The following is an 18,571-nucleotide window of genomic DNA, read 5'->3' as shown; positions in this document are numbered from 1 at the left end:
CTATAATAAGCATTGTTAAAGCCATTATTAAAACTGAAGTTTCCATAGCCTTTGAACCCATTAAATCTATTGCCTTGGTTTCCCCTGAAATAGTTTCCATTATAATTTCTTTAATTTTGTCTAAAAACCAGTCCCCTAAAATGGCTGTCTTTTTGCCTGCCCTTTGATCCAGCTATACTATTACTGGGTTTGTACCCCAAAGAGATCATAGGAAAAAAGAATTATACAAAAAATATTTATAGCCGTGCTCTTTGTGGTGGCAAAAACCTGGAAAATTAGGGTATGCCCTTCTATTGGGGAATGGCTGAAGAAAATGTGGTATATGCTGGTGATTGAATACTACTGTGCTCAAAGGAATAATAAACTGGAGGAATTCCATGTGAACTGGAATGACCTCCAGGAAGTGATGCAGAGTGAAAGGGGCAGAGCCAGAAGAACATTGTACAGAGACTGATACACTGTGGTAAAATCAAATGTAATGGGCTTCTGTACTAGCAGCAACGCAATGATCCAGCACAATTCTGAGGGATTTATGGAAAAGAATGCTATCCACATTCAGAGGAAGAACTACAGGAGTGGAAACAAAGAAGAAAAACAACTGCTTGAACACATGGGTTGATGTGGACATGATTGGGGATGTAGACTCGAAACAACCACACCAAAGCAACTATCAATAATATGGAAATAGGTCTTGGTAGATGACACATGTTAAAACCAGTGGAAATGTGCGTTGGCTGGTGGGGGGGGGGGTGAAGGGGGGTGAAGGGGAGAGTAAGAACATGAATCATGTAACCATGGAAAATTTTTCTAAAAATTAAAATTTAAAATGCAATAAAATAAAATAAAATAAAATGACAGTCTTTCGTTAGGTGACCAGGTCTATCACATAAATAAAACGAGAGGTTTGTCTGTATTCTCTAGAACAGTGATTCCCAAAGTGGGCGCTACACCCCCTGGTGGGTGCTGCAACAATCCAAGGGGATGATGATGGCCACAGGTGCATTTATCTTTCCTATTAATTGCTATTAATATTTTAAAAATTAATTTCCAGGGGGCTAAGTAATATTTTTTCTGGAAAGGGAATAGACCAAAACAGTTTAGGAACCACTGCTCTAGAATTATGATAAGCTGTAATCTTTGTGGTCTGTATGCTACTACTGCTGCTACTGCTTTATCTTGCACCTCATTAGTTTTTAATTTAAGTTAATCAGGTCTTTGATTTCTTTTCTTAAATTATCCATGATATCATTCTTTTCCTCAGATTGTCTGTCTTTGTCATCCTAGAAAATATAAAAAGCTACACATCTAATCTCATCCAGTCCCATGTCACCCTAATTTGGACAGTTGCTTCTAAAAAAATTCAGACCACTGAGCATATATTCTTAACAAACTACCTCCTGATATGGTTTACATCTTTATCCCTGCATATGTCAAGGTGAATCCACTTCTCAGCAGAATCTATCATCCTGTCCAGGAAAGTGGATGGGGTCTTTCCCACTTCCTGTCTCAATCTTTCAAACTTTGACCATGTCCCTTGTCTCTTTGAATTATCCTTCTTCATTTGGATAATAGTCTCTCTAGCTGTAATTAAATCTCTATAACCTGCAAAAGAACTATTCTCCCAACTGGGGTCTTGGGAAGGCCAGTTTGCTTAGCTGGGATTCCTATTTGTATCCTCAATAATTTTCTGTTTTTCCCTTTTTGACAATAACTTGTCCGTTAAGATGTCAAAGTCCAATGAATAAGCAATTTTCAGACAAAGAAATCAAAACTATAAGCACATGAAATTGTGTTCTAAATCTCTTATAATCAGAGAAATGCAAATAAAAACAATTCTGATATACCACCTCACACCTAGAAAATTGGCTAATATGGCAGCAAAAGAAAGTAATAAATGTTGGAGGGGATGTGGCAAAATTGGAACATTAATGCACTGCTGATGGAGTAGTGAATTGATCCAACTATTCTGGAAGGGAATTTGGAACTATGCCCAAAGGGCTTTAAAAGACTGCCTGCCCTTTGATCCAGCCATTGCACTGCTGGTTTATACCCCAAAGAGATGATAAGGAAAAACACTTGTACAAAAATATTTATAGCCTTGTTCTTTGTGGTGGCAAAAAATTGAAAAATGAGGGGATGCCCTTCGATTGGGAAATGGCTGAACAAATTGTGGTATCTGTTGGTGATGGAATACTATTGTGTTAAAAGGAATAATGAATTGGATGAACTCCATGTGAACTGGAACAAACTCCAGGAATTGATGCAGAGTGAAAGGAGCAGAAACAGGGGAACATATTACACAAAGACAGATACACTGTGGCACAATTTAATATAATAGATTTCTCTACTAGCAGCAATGCAATGATCCAGGACAATTCTGGATTTCATAAGAAAGAATGCTGTTCACATCCAGAGAAAGAACTGTGGGAGCAGAAACATAGAAGAAAAACAACTGCTTGACCACATAGGTCGATGGGGATATGACTGGGGATGTAGACTCTACAATCACCTTAGTGCAAATACTAATAATATGGAAATAGGTCTTGATCAATGACACATGTAAAACCCGGTAGAATTGCTCATTAACTACAGGAGGTGAGTAGGAGGAGGGGAGGGAAAGAACATGATTCATGTAATTATGGGAAAATATTCTAAATTAATTAAATAAATAAATAAACTTTAAAAAGAAGATGTCAAAGTCCAAATAGGTTGAATCATATAACTTTACTAACTTTTTGAATTGTTTTTACCACGGCCATGGGTTCTTCATCAGAGCTCAGGGTTGATGATTTGAAAGAGTCTAAATCTGCTTGGGTAAATCTCTTGTGACATCTTATTTTGAGGATCCCATTTTCTGGGGTTATGTTATATTCATAATCTGGGAAATGATTGATGCCACCTTGACTGACAGGGATGGCAGTTGGAGAGACTCAGAATGTTCCCAGGTGCCATGAGCCAAGGGCAAACATCAGTTGGCCCCATGGTATAAATACTCCTGACAGCCACTTTGAGGGAGGTCTCTCTCTGGAGGTCTCTGGACAGGAGTCTCTGGACTGGGAAATCTCTGGACTGAGTGGGTGGTTGAAGGGTGACAGCGGGGGTCTATGAAGAAGAGGGTAGGAATAAATCTGAAGCTATTTCCTGATAGACTGTGAGTGCTAGTGTATCACCAACACTGGTAGTGAGAAAGCTGAGAGAATAAGATCATCAATACAGCTGCATCAATAGCATTCCCTATTCCCTGGTTTGGCTGTGGCCAGATCCAGCCAGAGATAGTGGGAGTGAGTAAATCTTCAGCTTCCACCAGATTAATAGCCGCCAAGCCTGATTGTCAACTAGTTTATAGATAATAGATCAATAGGGTTTCCAACCCCCAATCCTTGACCTTGTTATCCTTTTCCTGTTCATAAAGAGTGTTCAACAACAGGTACTTTCCTGAGTGGTCTGTCTATCACGGCCCTTGGGAAGGGAGTCAAACGCAGTCAGATCCTAAACGTTATCCAAGGCAGATCATTAGCCCAATACTAATCTATCCTACCCCAACTTGGACCTGGAAAGGTCACCCATCTATCTAACCTCTCGAGGTTCCTTGCTTAGGCAGCTGTTAGAAAGAGGAGATAACTTACAGCAGTAGTCAAGGTGTTCCTCCATCAACTACAGCTGAGAAGAGTACAGATAGATACATCAACATCATTGTACATCTATATATCTCCCTCAGACCCTTTTTATAACAGTTATCACTGGCATCTCCCTAAGTGGGAATATATGGGCTGAATTGTTTTCTAAGGTTTCAGTTTCTTAGTCCAATTTGGTTGCCTTAATTTCTTTGTCTAATTCCATTGCCCTTTGTGTCTTAGCCAATTCATCATATTGCATTTCAATTCTATTCAATTTGGTCTTGAGATAATTAACCCTCAATTTAAGCTCATTGTTTTCTAGTTTTTTCCTAATCATGACTTTCCAATAGTTAAAGATGGATAAGAAAACTCTCAGTATTATAACCATGGATACTAGCATTAATATTCCCAAGGATATATAAGATATAACCTCTAGGACCATAAGAGATAAGACTGGCATCAAAAAACCATATGCCAGTATCTCTTGGATGTATAGAGGGATGGTAGTTAAAAAGAGTCCAGGAATAAATACAATACTAAAACAGTTCAGCCACATGTTGCTGAATGAGGCTCCCCTGCAAATTGCTTCACTTAACACAGTGGCTGGCTGGCTGGCTTTTGTCTTTTGGCACCATCTAAGTTTCAGTTCAGTAGAACTGCAGATAGAAAAAAGAAACTGGTCCCTGAATTTTAAGGCCTATTTCACAATGACTATTAGGGAAAGCTTAACTGTCTGGATGACAGTTAAACCCTGAAAGCTAAATTCATAGGTCCTTCAATTCCTTTGAAGCTCGCCACTGTAAGGATAATATTGGAACTGTATCCTTACTTTCATATAATGTCTTCTTGTGTGTTGATAAAGGCCAGGTGATGTTGGTAAGCTGATACACTCTTGGGCCTGTACAAACTGACTGGCTGTACAAAGTCTCAGAGACAGATATATAAAATCTCTGTATTTAATATATTAAAGTAGTAAAGAACTAACAGATAACAAGGTTGAAGGATAAGGGGTTCCCTAAGATCTACTGGGCTACTAAGCTTTTTCCCACTCCCTTCTGGGCCTCACAGCCTTTCTTCATGTCTCAAGTAATCTCGAAACCTTCCTATGCTCCTTATTCTATCTTCATTCCCAATATCTATCTTATCTAAACCTATTTCCAAATATCCTTATTGATCAAATTATATGCTGCCTCCAAGGTAGGCTCTAATGGGCCAATTTGGGCCAACAGTCTGTCTCCACTTAAGTCAAGTTCACATAGACAAGGAAAGAAAGATCTTCTTGCTTCTTTCTGCCAGTCTTCTTATTTCCACTGCTATCAAATCATTGACTCACTCTTCCCAAACTGTAGATTTGGTGTTCCCACAAGTTGAATAAGGAAATCCACCAGAGAACTTGGGTTTAGCCAACTCACAGGAACCAAGTAGCTCCAGAAAGAGCCAAAGAGCTAACTCCCACAAGTGGCAGTTAATTCTCAACCCCCACACCAACATTCCAAAGAATATAAGCATCATCTCTGTGGTCCAAGTTCCAAGCTGAGCCTGGGTGTGATAATGAAATTAAATCTACCCTGCCCATCTTTAGATTTAATCACCAAAAGTGAAAACATTTCCATTTAATTCACAAGTTGGGTGGTCTGTAACCCACAGAGTGCTAGAATGAGTGACAAATCAGAATTTACTGACTGCCTCCTGGGCAGTCCTAAGAAAAGTGTCTGTTGTGATTGGACATGTAAACTAAGAGGAAGGCACAGGAAGTGACGCAAAAGAAGCCCCTTTAAAAAGAGAGTTCAGTGAGCTGAGAGTTCTCTGGTGGTTTGTGAACTAGACCTGAAGGAGCTCTTCTGGTTCTTGCTTGGATGTGGAGGAGCTCTGGACCTAGGACCCTAAGACCTTGGTGAGAATGCTCTTAAATCTCTCTCTTAGAACTACACATGTTGAGTGAAGAAGGCTGAATCCTTTAACCTCCCAGAAGGTACTAAGCATCCGGGAGGCTCCCTTGATTGGGAGAAGCCCTTGTGGCTAAAACCCTTGTTAATTGACTTTTAGGCTCTGGCTGGGCCTTTGGAGCCCTGCCAGAATAAAGGCCAGACTTGAAGACAGATCTCTTATTCTACCCTCTTCTCATCTCTCTACTTCCACTCTTTACTATATTTTATAAATAAACTTCCATAAAAGTCATTTTGATTTGAGGTTATTCTTTAATTGGGAATTGATAATTATTCAGTTCCCTGGTGACCTAACCTTTTTTTTTCCTAACCTTTTAATATATTCAACCAAAGCCCCTTACATGGGGCAGCTTTGCAGAATTCCCTTATGTCCTGCACTTAAGAAAACTTACTTAACGTACCCAAAATCTAATTTTATCCTAACACATACTCCCTTCTCCTGAATCAATCAGTCAACCATTTATTAAGCATTATGTGCCAATCACTGTGTTAAGTACCAGGGATGCAAATACAAGGAAAGGAGATAATATCTGCAATCAGAGAGTTTATATGCTAAAAGGGGAAGACAATATATAGAAAGAGGTAGCTCCCAAGGAGGAAGGTTCTGAATAGGAAGACAAAAGGAATGAGGACAGAGCACCAGGCCTAGAGATGGGAAGTCATGTGTTCAAATCTAGCTTCAGACCCTTTCTACTGTGTGATCTAGGAACCCGTACTTACTATTGATTCTTAAAAAAAAGGAATGAGTGAAATCTTAGGACAAAGGACTAACACATTCAGAATAGAAAGGAAGGGAAAGTTAGAGGGAAAGGCATAGTGGAACAGGAAAGACATCCAGAGAAGGTGGAATTTAAGCTCTCTTTTTTAAAACCCTTACCTTCTGTCTTGGAATCGATACTAAGTACTGGTTACAAAGCAGAAAAGCAGTAAGAGCTGGGCAATTGGGGTTAAGTGACTTGCCCAGAGTCACACAACTAGACCATGAGATGAATCTTGAAAAACTTCAGGGAAACTAGGAGGTAGAGTTGACTGTGGGAATTATTCTAGGCCTAGGGAATATCCAAAGAAAAGAAAAAGAGACAGGAAATGGAATGCTGTGTTTGAGGATCAGCCAGAAGGCCAAGGCCAGTGGATTAGGAGAATGTGGAAGGGAGGGAAATGAGAGAATAAAATGGGCATGATGCCAGAAAGTTGTCCAATCTTCAATAAAACCATTGAGGCAGAGCTCCAAGCCAAGAGCTATTTATTAGAGGGACCTTGCTCATGGCCTGAGACCCTTCTCTTCTCCATAATTTTATTTTTATACTTTTTATGCTTTTATACCCTTCATCACCTAGCCCTATCCTTTCATGTCCAGTCAGTCCAGACATCAGCAAGTTGTCTTGTTGGTGGATTCCAAACTCTTGGTATGTCCCTTGGTCATGTTACTTCCAAACAATGGGATGGGCAAAGAGCAACCAGCCTATCTATGCCCTATCCTCAAGACACTTATTCTTAGCAATGTGCCCTGGGCATCCTAGTGATGGGCCCTATATTGTTATGATTCAGAATTAGGTCAAGCCTGTTGTCCAGGCCTGCCTGATGTGGGTCACAAGGAGGAAGGGATATTGGATAGATAGGTTTTTAATATATCATGGTGGGTGGCAGCTGGGTAGCTCAGTGGATTGAGAGTCAGGCCTTGAGACAGGAGGTCCTAGGTTCAAATCCAGCCTCCGACACTTCCCAGCTGTGTGACCCTGGGCAAGTCACTTGACCCCCATTGCCTACCCTTACCACTCATCCACCAAGGAGCCAATACACAGAAGTTAAGGGTTTAAAAAAAATAAATAAATGAATGAATGAATAAAAATTAATAGGTAACTGCTCATGATGCCTATGGAATCACACTAACCTAAATAATACTGATTCAAACTAATCATCAGAATGGAATTATTGTCTTAAGATAGACAAGGATCTGTTAAAATAGGGGAGGGGTCAAATTCATTCTCAGAGGTAGGGAGGGCCTTAAATACTAAAGAGATGACTTGATATTCAATCCTGGAGCTCATAGGGAACCCATAGAGCAGGGATCGGCAACCTTTTTGCCCGTGAAAGCCATAAACGCCACATTTTTTAAAATGTCATTTTGTGAGAGCCGTACAGTGCTCACAGTGTGCGCTCCTGTAACAGCGCCTGAAAAAAAAATTGACTTTATGGCTCCTGTAGAAAGAGCCATACGCTGCCGACCCCTGCCCTAGAGGTTAATGAACCAAAAAGTGGCAAGGTCAAACCTAGGCTTAAAAACAATCATCTTGGCCGGCTGTGTAGAGGATGGACTGGAGTGGAAAGAGACTCAAGGTGAGAAGACCAACCAGGAAGGCTGTTGGGGCAATCCTGGCATGAATCGATAAGGCCATACACCACAGTGAAGAGAAACTGGGCATATAGGAAAGGTGGCAGAAAGGAATACATGACAAGACTTGGCAACACATTAAACAGAATAAATTGGAGATAATCCAAGAAGGAAGACACCATCCTTAAGAGGGTCTGAAAGGCTGGGCCTTTAAGAAAGCTGGGAAAGCCAGAGGGCAGAGATGATGAGGGAGAGCATGCCAGGCATGGAGACTAGACTATAGTTTAGGGAATTATTCAAGAAATGGCAAGGAGAACAGTGCCACTGGATCACAGAGTAATGTATAAGAAGACAGAGAAGGTAGGAAGGGGCTAGGTTTTGAAGGGCTTTGAAGGCTAAACAGAAGATATTATGTTTGATCCTAGAGTTAACAGGGAGCAGTGAGGGTAGGGGGTGACATGGTCCGATCGTATTTTAGGAAAACCATGTTGGTGGCTGAATGGAGGATAGACCCCAGTGGGGGGGATCTTGAGGCAGGCAGACGCACCAGAAGCTACTGCCCAAGTCCAGGTATGAGGTGATGAGGGCCTACAGCAGGGAGTGGCAATGTCAGAGGAGAAAAGGGGGCATATTCAAGAGATGTTATCAAGGACATTTGGAAGGTAGAGAACTACACAAGAGTGCTACCAGGATGGTGATGGGCTTTGAGACTGTGCCATATGAAGACTGGTCAAAAAATAGGGTTGAAAGATGTCAGCTCACAGTGGTATTCTGAATCTGGTGCTGGTCTTGGAATCAGAAAGATCTGAGTTCAAATCCTGCTTCAAACACTCACTCTCTCAGCCTCAACTTCCTCACCTAATAAAATGAGGATAATAATAGCACTTACCTCCTATGGTTGTTGTGAGGATCAAATGAGATAACCTGTATGTATAGCACTCTATAAACATTAGCTTTCATTATACATCTGGGAAATATCTATCTAAGGAGGCTATGGTGGTCCAGCGGACAAAGCCATGCAGCCAAGACTTACCTCCCACATTTCCTGCTTTACCTCGGACAAATCATTCTTTGAGCCTTGGCCTCCTCACCTGTAGAATGGGAAGGTCCCACCAGATGGCCTGGAAAGTCATTTCAGAGTGGATTGCTCAAGCTCGTGTTTATTCAGTCTAAAGGTAGACACAGGTTGGGAAGGAATGGACAATAACAACCACATCTCAGCTAATGTCCATGGGGTACTTAAAAGTCAACTAAGCACCTTATGAACCCATGACCTTCTACAAGCCTGGGAGACCCACAGAGATAGAGAGATTTGCCTGTAGTCACACAGCTAGAAATATTTCTCCATTTCTATAGCATTAGAAGGTTCACAAAGTGCTTTGTGTAAATGATCTCATTTAATCGGCACCCCAGTGGCAGTGAAGGAGAAGGATTGATGTTCTTTTTGACATTCAACAGATAAAAAAAGGGGGCTAGAGAGCAAAAAGTCACTCAGCTAGAATTGGAGGCAGGGTTTGAACCCAGGTGTTCCGTGATTCAAACTTTTTTCTTTTTTAAATTAAAACCCTGTTCAGTGAAAAAAAAAACAGTTCAGTGAAAGGAAATTCTTGTTTCTCTTTGCCTATTCTCAGTTTAGACATGTAAAAGGGAAATCCTTTATTCTCTTTGCCTAGTTGGAGTTAACATTTTGGTTAACAGTAACTTAAGTACCCTTACTTACTAGATTGTGAAGACAGGATTAACTCTCCTTTGTCTACCTTTAGACTGAATAAACACAAGCTTGAACTAGGTGGAGGAGCTCACAAACCACTTAGGGAATTCACACCCTCAGAAACTTCATCAGCCAGGAAACTGTGAACTCTTTTGATGAGAATTCACACTTCCAGAAAGGTGAGAAGCAGATGCTACAGTGACCGTCCCCCTGGGCAATGCTGGGCAATTTGGAAGCTGTGATTGACCCTTGTGAAGAGGGGAAGGGACATGAAGCCACTATAAAAAGGCCCTGAATTTCTGGGGCTGGTGTGTTAGCTTCAAGAGGAGTTTGACTTCAAGAAGTAAGGCAGCTTCAAGAAGAGAGTTGGCCTCAGGAGTCACTTTCAGTTCCAGTCATCATCTTAACCTGCCTCTTGGAGGGAACTTGGGTGAGTGGATAGCTGGCTTTCCTTTCCTGTCTTCTGGAGAGAGTTTAATTCCGGCTGAAAGTCCTGGCCGACTTGAGCACCCAGAGCAATATTTAGAAAGATGGGCTAAATGTCTTCCTTACCTTTCTGTATTTCTCTTCTTTCACTCTTTCCACCTCTTTTGTAAATAAAAGCTATTAAAAGTCTTTTCGACTTTGAACAATAATATTTTATATCAGCAACTACCATATTATTTATAATTTTCATATATTTTAGTCAAACCATTAAATTTAATTCCTACAATTCCATCTTAGAATCAATGCTATGTACTGGTTCCAAGCCAGAAGAGTAGTAAGAGCTGGACAATGGGGATTAAGTGCTCAGGGTGATAAAGCTGTCTGAGGTCAGATTTGAACCCAGGACCTCCTACCTCCAGGCCTGGTACTCTATTCACTGTGCTACCTTGCTGCCCTAATTCCAGCTCTTTCTATTGTGTCTCTGTGCATCTCAGGACCTTGAGGCCAGCTTCCAACAAAGAGACTGGTAAGAACTGGGCTTTCTGTGTACCCTTTCCCACCTGAGCCTCATTTTTCTCCTGTATAAATTAAGGGTTGAACTCCCTTGATCTCTCCAGTCCCTGGCCAAGCTGTGTCTTAATGTCAATAACAGGTGAAAGCCCTGTATTCTGTGGGGCTTGCTTTGGAAATACAGAATGGCCACAAGGGAGACCATAGCAGCTATGATCTCACTGGCCTACATTCTCCCACTAATGTTACCCAAGCAAATCATACTCTTTGATGCTTGTACCTGGCTCACCTTAGATATTCCATGGAGGCATCTCTCCAAGCCCTGCCCCACATCCGGGCACCAGGTCAGGTGGCATGGGCCATCCATGAGCCATCCCTCACTCCGGCCCAACAATGCACTCTCCTCCTTCTCTGATTGAACGAAGCATGGAGGGAACATCTTCTAGACCATTTACTAAGAGCTAGGAAGAGACTCAATCCACCATGCCCTTCTCCCCTTTGGACCATCCATAACCATGATTCCTAGAAGACTTTGGTTACCCATGACTCACATCCATACAGCATCATGGGGACAATATTAGTGTCATGTGATGTCAGCCATATGCTGACTGAACTTTCTTCCTGTGCTCTTTGTTTTCCTCTTTTTAATTCTTTTTTGGCATGAGGTGGCCCTTGAGGAGGTAGAGGCACCTCCTATGTAAGGAAATGAAAGTAACTATAAAAAAAACAGCTAGGACTAAGGGCCTAGATCTATGATTTCACTGATATCTCAGATGAGGAAACCCTTCCTACCAATAGAGGTCAGTGCCTTCTACATAAACTTTGTTTTGTTTATATATATATATATATATATATATAAATTTTTTATTCATGAAAAGTATATTTATTTATGAAAAGGCATTAGATATATATTGCATACTCAGAATTGTGCTAGGTGATAGAAGGATAGGAAAGAAACCAATGATATGTTCTCTGATTCTACATAAACTTTGAATCTTAAAGAGGTGGTTAGGGCACCGAGAGATTAGCAGCTCCCCTGGGCACACAGACAGGATGGGACTGGACCCAAAGCTTACTAACTCTAAGGCCAGCTCTCCTCTATCCACTATGCCAAATTTCCTCTCAAAAATTTTTTTTAAAAAGATAGGTGTATTTTTTAAAAGAATTTGTGTGAGAGGGAAGTTTGTAGTTATTTAAAGTACTTTATAGGGGACCTCTAGGTGCCTCAGTGGAATGAGAGCCAGGTCTAGAAACAGAAGGTTCTAGGTTCCAATATGACCTCAGACACTTTCTAAGTACGTGACCCTGGGAAAGTCATTTAACCCCCATTGCCTAGCCCTCACCATTCTTCTGCCTTGGAATCAATACACAGTATTGATTCTAAGATGGAAGGTAAGGGTTTAAAAAAAAAAAAGGAAGAAAGAATTCTATAGTCCTCCAAAGTCAATCCATCTTTATATCCTGAACCCAAGGCCTAGCTAAGAAGAGATCCAAGATGCTCCAAGGAAGACAATAGAAAGAATTGAGAATTGGGTCTGAGCCTCCACCAGGGAAGAGATAGAGCCTGTCCTGTGTCAAGCTGGACAGCAGGAAGAAGACTTGCACAGTGATTCCCTGGTCCCACCCCTAGAGAAAGCACAGGGGTGCTACCTGCCTTTCCAGGTCTAGGGTGAAGGGGAGGCAAGTACTCTTGTGGAGATAAGAAGCACCCATTCCTACAATAAGACCATAGCATTTAGATCAGGAAAGGATCCTGAGAAGCACTAGGGCCAATATTTATTTTACAGATGAGGAGACTGAGGCCTGGAAAGGGAAATGATTTGCCCAAGGTCACATAGGTATGTCCTTTGATTCTTCCTCCTCTTCTGGAGAAGAGCGGAGTCCAAGCCTGAAGGATGCAAGGAAGGTGGGCTCTAGGATGGTGAGAACCAGCAGCACTTGCAGCATGGCTGAAAACAAGAGTTAAAATTGAAGCTTGGGTGAGCTAGATACTTAATATCAATTCTAAGATAGAAACTCTTACGAGTTTTACAAAAGCCCGAAGCTGAGCAGACTAGACACCTTGAATATGTACTGAAGATATTCCTCAGCTGAACAGCATGTCCCAGGAATCACTACATATGAGGCCCCCACAATTCCCTTCTCTCTTGGCTGGCTCATTCTCCCTTCAACCTGCCCTCATGCAGGAAGGCCTGGAAAGAAGAGGGGAACAAGTGTGGGATGGAGCAGCCTTAGTCCTGACCATACTACTGCCATTACTCATTGTCAAGGTGCTAATGGAAAGCCTGAATACACTCGTACTTTCCGCCACTGTGACCACTGAGCCCCAAGTAATATATTTCCCATTTCCACAGAATCGATCACAAGGATGCCATTGACTCTTGACCGTGAAACATTTTAGTAAATATAAAAGATAAATAAGGCAAAAATCAAGAATAATTTAAAAGTATACTTGGAAAGAAAAATTAGGAAGCATCATAATGTTTCCTCAATAGAAGGCAAAAGCAGAAATAATAAAAATATAATAGTACATCCATAAACCTGGGCCACATTCTTCCACCACTGCAAGTGGTACCCTTGGGGAAAAGTGGTCATATTTAAAGAAGTCTAGCAGTCAGACATATGATTTAGGAAATTCATTGCCCAGGGAAACTCAAGGGTCTAAAAAGCAGGCTTTGATTGCCTGGTCTCTTTAGGGAACACTCCATTCCACATAGCAAAACCACTTTTCTGTTCCTCTCAACCACTGAAGCATTGTAAGGCTCATTTAGCACACAGCTACACTTGGCAGGGTGTTGAGAAAGTGTTATGTTCTTTTAGCAAAAACAAACGAGCATAGCTCTCAGAAAAGCATATATGTCTTTCCCCTTCTACTTCCGCCTCTCTTCAGCTATAGAGAGAATAGGCAAGACCAGTGCCGGCAGAGAAGAGTCCCCTCTCTCAGAATAGATAGCATTAAAAAGCAGAGGTCTTTCCATCTGCAGTTCTACCGGATTTGAACTCCACTGAATATGATGTCCCTGGGGCACTCTCTCCTTTCCAGCTTCCTCTTCCGAGTGACCTTCCCCCATTAGATTATAAACTCCAAGAGGGGAGCAGCTATCTTTCTTCTTTTTATATCCCCAGTCCTAAGCACTGAGTTTATTGATTTGAATTGAATAAATCCAAACTGTTTTTTAAATATATAAATAAATCAAATAATAAAAATTAAAAAATTAAATAAATACCAAGGGAGTCTACTTTCCTCCAGTCAGCTCCCAATAATTCTAGCTCTCTCTTCCAATTAAACAGCTCCCACCTCCACTACAAAGCTTCCCTGTCCCTTAAATCAGGGCTTCCTTGTCTTTTGTGGTTTATCTTCGTCTTTGCTGAAAACTCAAAAAGAAAATCAAATACAATTTTCTATCGGGTATGAACCCAAAAGTCCTTATGTAACCATCCCATATTCCCTAAAGAGTTATTTAATTTCTAATTTATATGTCAGCCACATCCTTTAAATTCTGATAACGACTCTCTGTAAACAAGGTGGTAGACAGTAATGCAGCACAGCTTCTTACTTCACATAGATTCATCAGGGGTGATTTTCTCTCAGGTCCTCAGAGCCATCCAAATCTCCATTCAAGCCTTTTTCTCTGAGGGGCTATGTTGTTCCTTCCACCCACAAATGTCTGCCTCACAACACACACACACACACACACACACACACACACACACACACACACACACACACACGAATAACCCCACACTACCCTGGCTCAAGTATCCCTATACATGAATATATACACAGGTACTTGTCATGTGATTAGGACTGCAGGAGTCCCTGGTCTATAAAGATGTGAGATTCTTTTTTAAAAAACCTTTGCCTTCCATCTTAGAATCAATCCTATATATTGATTCCAAGGCCAAAGAGAGGTAAGGGCTAGAATTAAATAACTTGTCTAGAGTCACACAGCTGGAAAGCGTCTAAGGCCAAATTTGAACCCAGACCTCCCACCTCTAAACCTGATCCTCAAGCCACTGAGCCATCTAGCTATCCCCTCCTGTGAGATATTTCTAAGCGGAACTTTCCCTACTACTCCTGATTCTGCCCTTTAGAGCTAGGGAAGACAAGGCGAACCCCTCCCTTATGTACTTAAAGACAGCTACTGTGTGCCTCATTTGGATCTTCTCTTGCCAAATCTCCCAACTGACTCTCCTCTGCCCTGAAGTTGAGGAACAAAGTCCTTAAAGATTTTCCCTAGTGCTTGGCTGGAATCAAGTCTTTCAAGGCAGCTCTGTTCTCTTGACTCACTAGTCTAGTACCTTGTTCAAAATAAAGTCAAGGAGGTCCTTCTGGCCTGGTCTGCTCTTGGTAAACAACACTGGCTCTCATTGATCACTGATTTCCCTTCTAGTCACAAGGCATCCCTTTCACTGGGCAGTGAAGTGGCGAAGTGGATTAAGCACTGGCCTTGGAATCAGGAAGCCTCTTCCTGACTTTGAATCCAGCCTCAGCCACTTCCTAGCGGTGCAGCCCTGGACAAATCACTTTAACCCTGCTGTCCTCAGTTTCTTCATCTGTCAAATGTGCTGGAGAAGGGAATGGAGGAGGGAAATGGGGTCCCAGAGAGTAGATTATGATCAAACAACATCAAACGCCCTTTAACTATGTGATTGCTCTTGGCCATGTTGGTTTTGTGTACTGCTGGAGCACCCAGATGGATGTATCCAGAAGGAAGTTTGCAATGTGTGGCTACAGTCCTCTGGGGGTGGGGAGGGGTGAGGGAGATGCAGAATCAGGAGCCATTGGGCTACAAATGGCTGCTACAAGTGGAATGGATAAGATGCTCAAGAGAGAGTGAAGAGGGAATGACCTAAGAGGGAGTCTGAAGGGATGCCCACTTGGGGAGAGCAGGAGAAGGAAGAGGAGCTCTGTGGAGAGGAGTCAGATTGGCAGGAAGAGAGCCAGGAGAGACTCTTGTCACCAAAACCAAAGGGGGAGAAGAGGTGCAGCAGAGATGATTAATGCAGAAATATCAAAGATGTTGAGTTGAGTCTGATTGTTCATGACCCCATTGGGGGTTTTCCTGGAAAAGGTACGAGAGTGGTTTGCCATTTCTTTCTCCAGCTCATTTCACAGATGAGGAACTGAGGCAAAGTTGCCCAGGGTCACACAGCCAATAACTGTTTGAGTCTGGATTTGAACTTGGGTCTTCCTGGCTCCAGGTCTGGCATTCTGTTCACTGAGCCACCTAGCTAGCTGTCCTAAGCAACTTCTGAAGCAGGAACAAGACTCACTATTGTAGGAGTGTCTAAGCAAACCCCATGTGACAGGGAACTTGGTGACTTCCTGGCAGGAACTGGGACAAAGTGTGGACATCAGCAGGAAGAAAGCACACACATACACACATGGCGCCATTAAAAACATCAAGCAGTTTGTCTGCAGACATTTCAAAGACATCTTTTAGAAGAAAGCCAGGGCGAGGGGATCAGGCCCTCTGCTAAGCCTGCAAGGTCAGCCTGTCGAATCTATTATCTAAAAATGGGAACAGAGCTGTGGAGGAGACCGAAGCCAAGAGAAGGAGGCTTCCTGAGAAAGCTGTGACCTCAAAGCGGCTACATTCCAGGAATAGTTCCGATAAAGGTCCCCAGATTAGGGCAGTCCTGGGAAGGGGCTGGGTGGAGGCAAAGGGGAGGAGTCTTTCTCCTGCAGATTGAGGTGGGTAAATGTTATTTATGAAAAACCATCCTGAGCCCTGTCCAACTGGGGAGTCCTCTGGAAGGAAGTTTTAGCTCACGGAATCACTTCTCAACTGTGTAGTCCATAGATATCTCACAGATGCCCCTGAGGTCCCTCTAGCTCTGATTCGGTGGGAAGGGATGTTCCTTGTCTGACTTAGTGAGCAAACGGGATGAGACATCTTTGTTGGGGACTTTATGTCTTCTGGAGATGTCTGAGGGCCATAGTTAGGAAACCTCATTGGAAAAGATTCTGGGGGCAGCTGCGTAGCTCAGTGGACAAAGAGCCAGGCAGGAGATCCTGGGTTCAAATCTGGCCTCAGACACTTGCCAGCTGTGTGACCCTGGGCAAGTCACTTGACCCCCATTGCTTAGCCCTTACCACTCTTCTGTTGTGGATCCAATACACAGTATTGAGTCTAAGACGGAAGGTGAGGGTTTTTAAAAAATGATTCTGTCCCTACTCTTCATTTGGGGATGACTCGGTTGGTTCAGAATGCTGTGGGTTGATACCCTTCCCAAGCGTTGGACCTACAGAAATGAGGATTGGTAGCAGAACTATTTGGCACACAGCAGGGGACATGCTGTTGGGCTGATTTTTTTTTTTTTTTGAGAGATACAGGAGCAAGCTGAGAGCAGATGTTAAGCCTAGTAGGCCAGGTTAATACATGTTCATCTATCCAGGTGAAGCCCGCCCCAAAGTGAGCACCCCTTCACCTCTCCCAAGGAGACAGCAGCAGAGAGGAACAGTTTCTGGGCCACCTTTTTAGGGAGAAGAGGGTGGAGCACATGAGATCTTCCCACGTAGATGGGGAAAGGAACAAGCATTTATTAAACCCCTACTATATGCTGAGCATTGTGCTAAGTACTTTACAGATATTATCTCTGGCAGCTGGAGCCGAGGCAAGAGATTGTGCCCTGACAAAAGAAAACAGAAACCTGGGCTTTGCTCTTGCTCTTCCCCAGACTCATTCAGACAGCGCTGTCTGACAGGGACGAGGCCGAGTTCCTTTTCCTTCCCAAGGAAATCTAGAGAACAGAGAAGTTCTATCAGACTGGGCGAGCAGACCCTGGGAGGAAAATGGAACCCACTCCAGGGTTAGGAGGGCACCCATGCTCTCTAAGCTACCATGGGGCCTTGATTAGGGTTTCTGCATTCTCTGAGGAGGAATAATAACGATTGTCACCTACCTGATTTGCCTTGTGACTATGAGTAAATTTACATGGAAACTGGGGATCTTTCTGCCCACATCTATGAAAACTTTGACCCTTGCAAAGCCCAGCTCAAGGGTCTGTGCTACAAAAAAGCCTTCCAATAGCTCCTTGGTGATCAGTGCTCCTTTCTGCTCCTGCATAGGGCAGCTAGTTAGAGGTGAAGTGGAGTCGGGAAGACTTACTTACTGAGACACTTACTAGCAGTACAACCCTGAGCAAATCATTTCACTCTGTTGGCCTCAGTTTCCTCATCTGTCAAATTAAATGGAGAAGAAAATGGCAAACCAAGATGTATCTCAGCCAAGAAAACCCTAAATGGGGTCAAGAAGAGTCCAAGGGAACTGAAAAAGGACCGAACAACAACTGTGCCCACACCCAGGCCTGGGCATCTTTCCAGCCTCACTAGAACCCTCTGCAGGGGAAGGAAGGGGGCCTTCCAGGCAGATGGCAGCGCTGGGCCTTGGGCTGCCCTCTTCCACCCACACAGCGCCTTCCTTGAGGCTCTGTGCCCATTTTACAGAAAGAGAAGCCAAGAGGGTGAGTGACAAAGCCAGGGCTGGCTCGACCCCCAGAAGCCGCAGCTTCTCTTCCCTAGAGAAGCAGCAGGCGACAGGAATAGGCCAGCGCACGAACCGTGGGGCTACAGGCAGGGGGCTGGCCACAGGAGCAGTGGACTATCCCTAGGGGTTAGGACGGGTCAGGAGGACTGAGGGCCTCAATCCACACGGCCGAGGGGTGGGGCTGGTCGAGAGGGGCAAAGAAGGGCGGGGCTCCCGGTGCCTCCCGGAGCCGCACTGCGAGAAGCCGAAGGGCGGGTCGAGGCGGGGCGGGGCGGGGCGGGACGGGGCGGGTCGAGGCGGGGCGAGACGAGCTTAGCAGCGGGGCGGAGCGGGGCCAGCAGGGGGCGGGGCCTCGGTGACGTGACCTATGAGCAGACGGGGCCGAAGGGAGCGGAGGCGGAGCCCGAGCCCGACCGGACAGGGCCAAGCGGGGCCAAGCGGGCGGCCATGGCCCTGCGGAGGGTATCTGACTGGGAGGGTCCTCTACAGCCGATCCGGCGCCAGTCAGCCATCACCCGGGAGGCGGAGCAGCGCGC

At 43.6% G+C, this 18,571-nt stretch overlaps 1 protein-coding gene across 1 annotated transcript in view; it reads right to left on the bottom strand.

Annotated features, from left to right (window-relative positions):
* The window catches only part of MAPK8IP2 (mitogen-activated protein kinase 8 interacting protein 2), a 63,832-nt gene that overhangs the window by 35,779 nt on the left and 9,482 nt on the right, over nucleotides 1-18,571 (bottom strand). Inside the window, exon 2 of the mRNA XM_044679291.1 lies at nucleotides 8,443-8,483. Within this exon, the coding sequence (XP_044535226.1) occupies nucleotides 8,443-8,483 (41 nt within the window). The remainder of the gene's footprint in view (nucleotides 1-8,442; nucleotides 8,484-18,571) is intronic.

This window comes from Gracilinanus agilis, chromosome 5 (assembly GCF_016433145.1).
Source record: "Gracilinanus agilis isolate LMUSP501 chromosome 5, AgileGrace, whole genome shotgun sequence".
Lineage (NCBI taxonomy): Eukaryota > Metazoa > Chordata > Mammalia > Didelphimorphia > Didelphidae > Gracilinanus > Gracilinanus agilis.
Note: the sequence above shows the minus strand (reverse complement) of the source record. Positions and strands in the feature narration are given on the sequence as shown.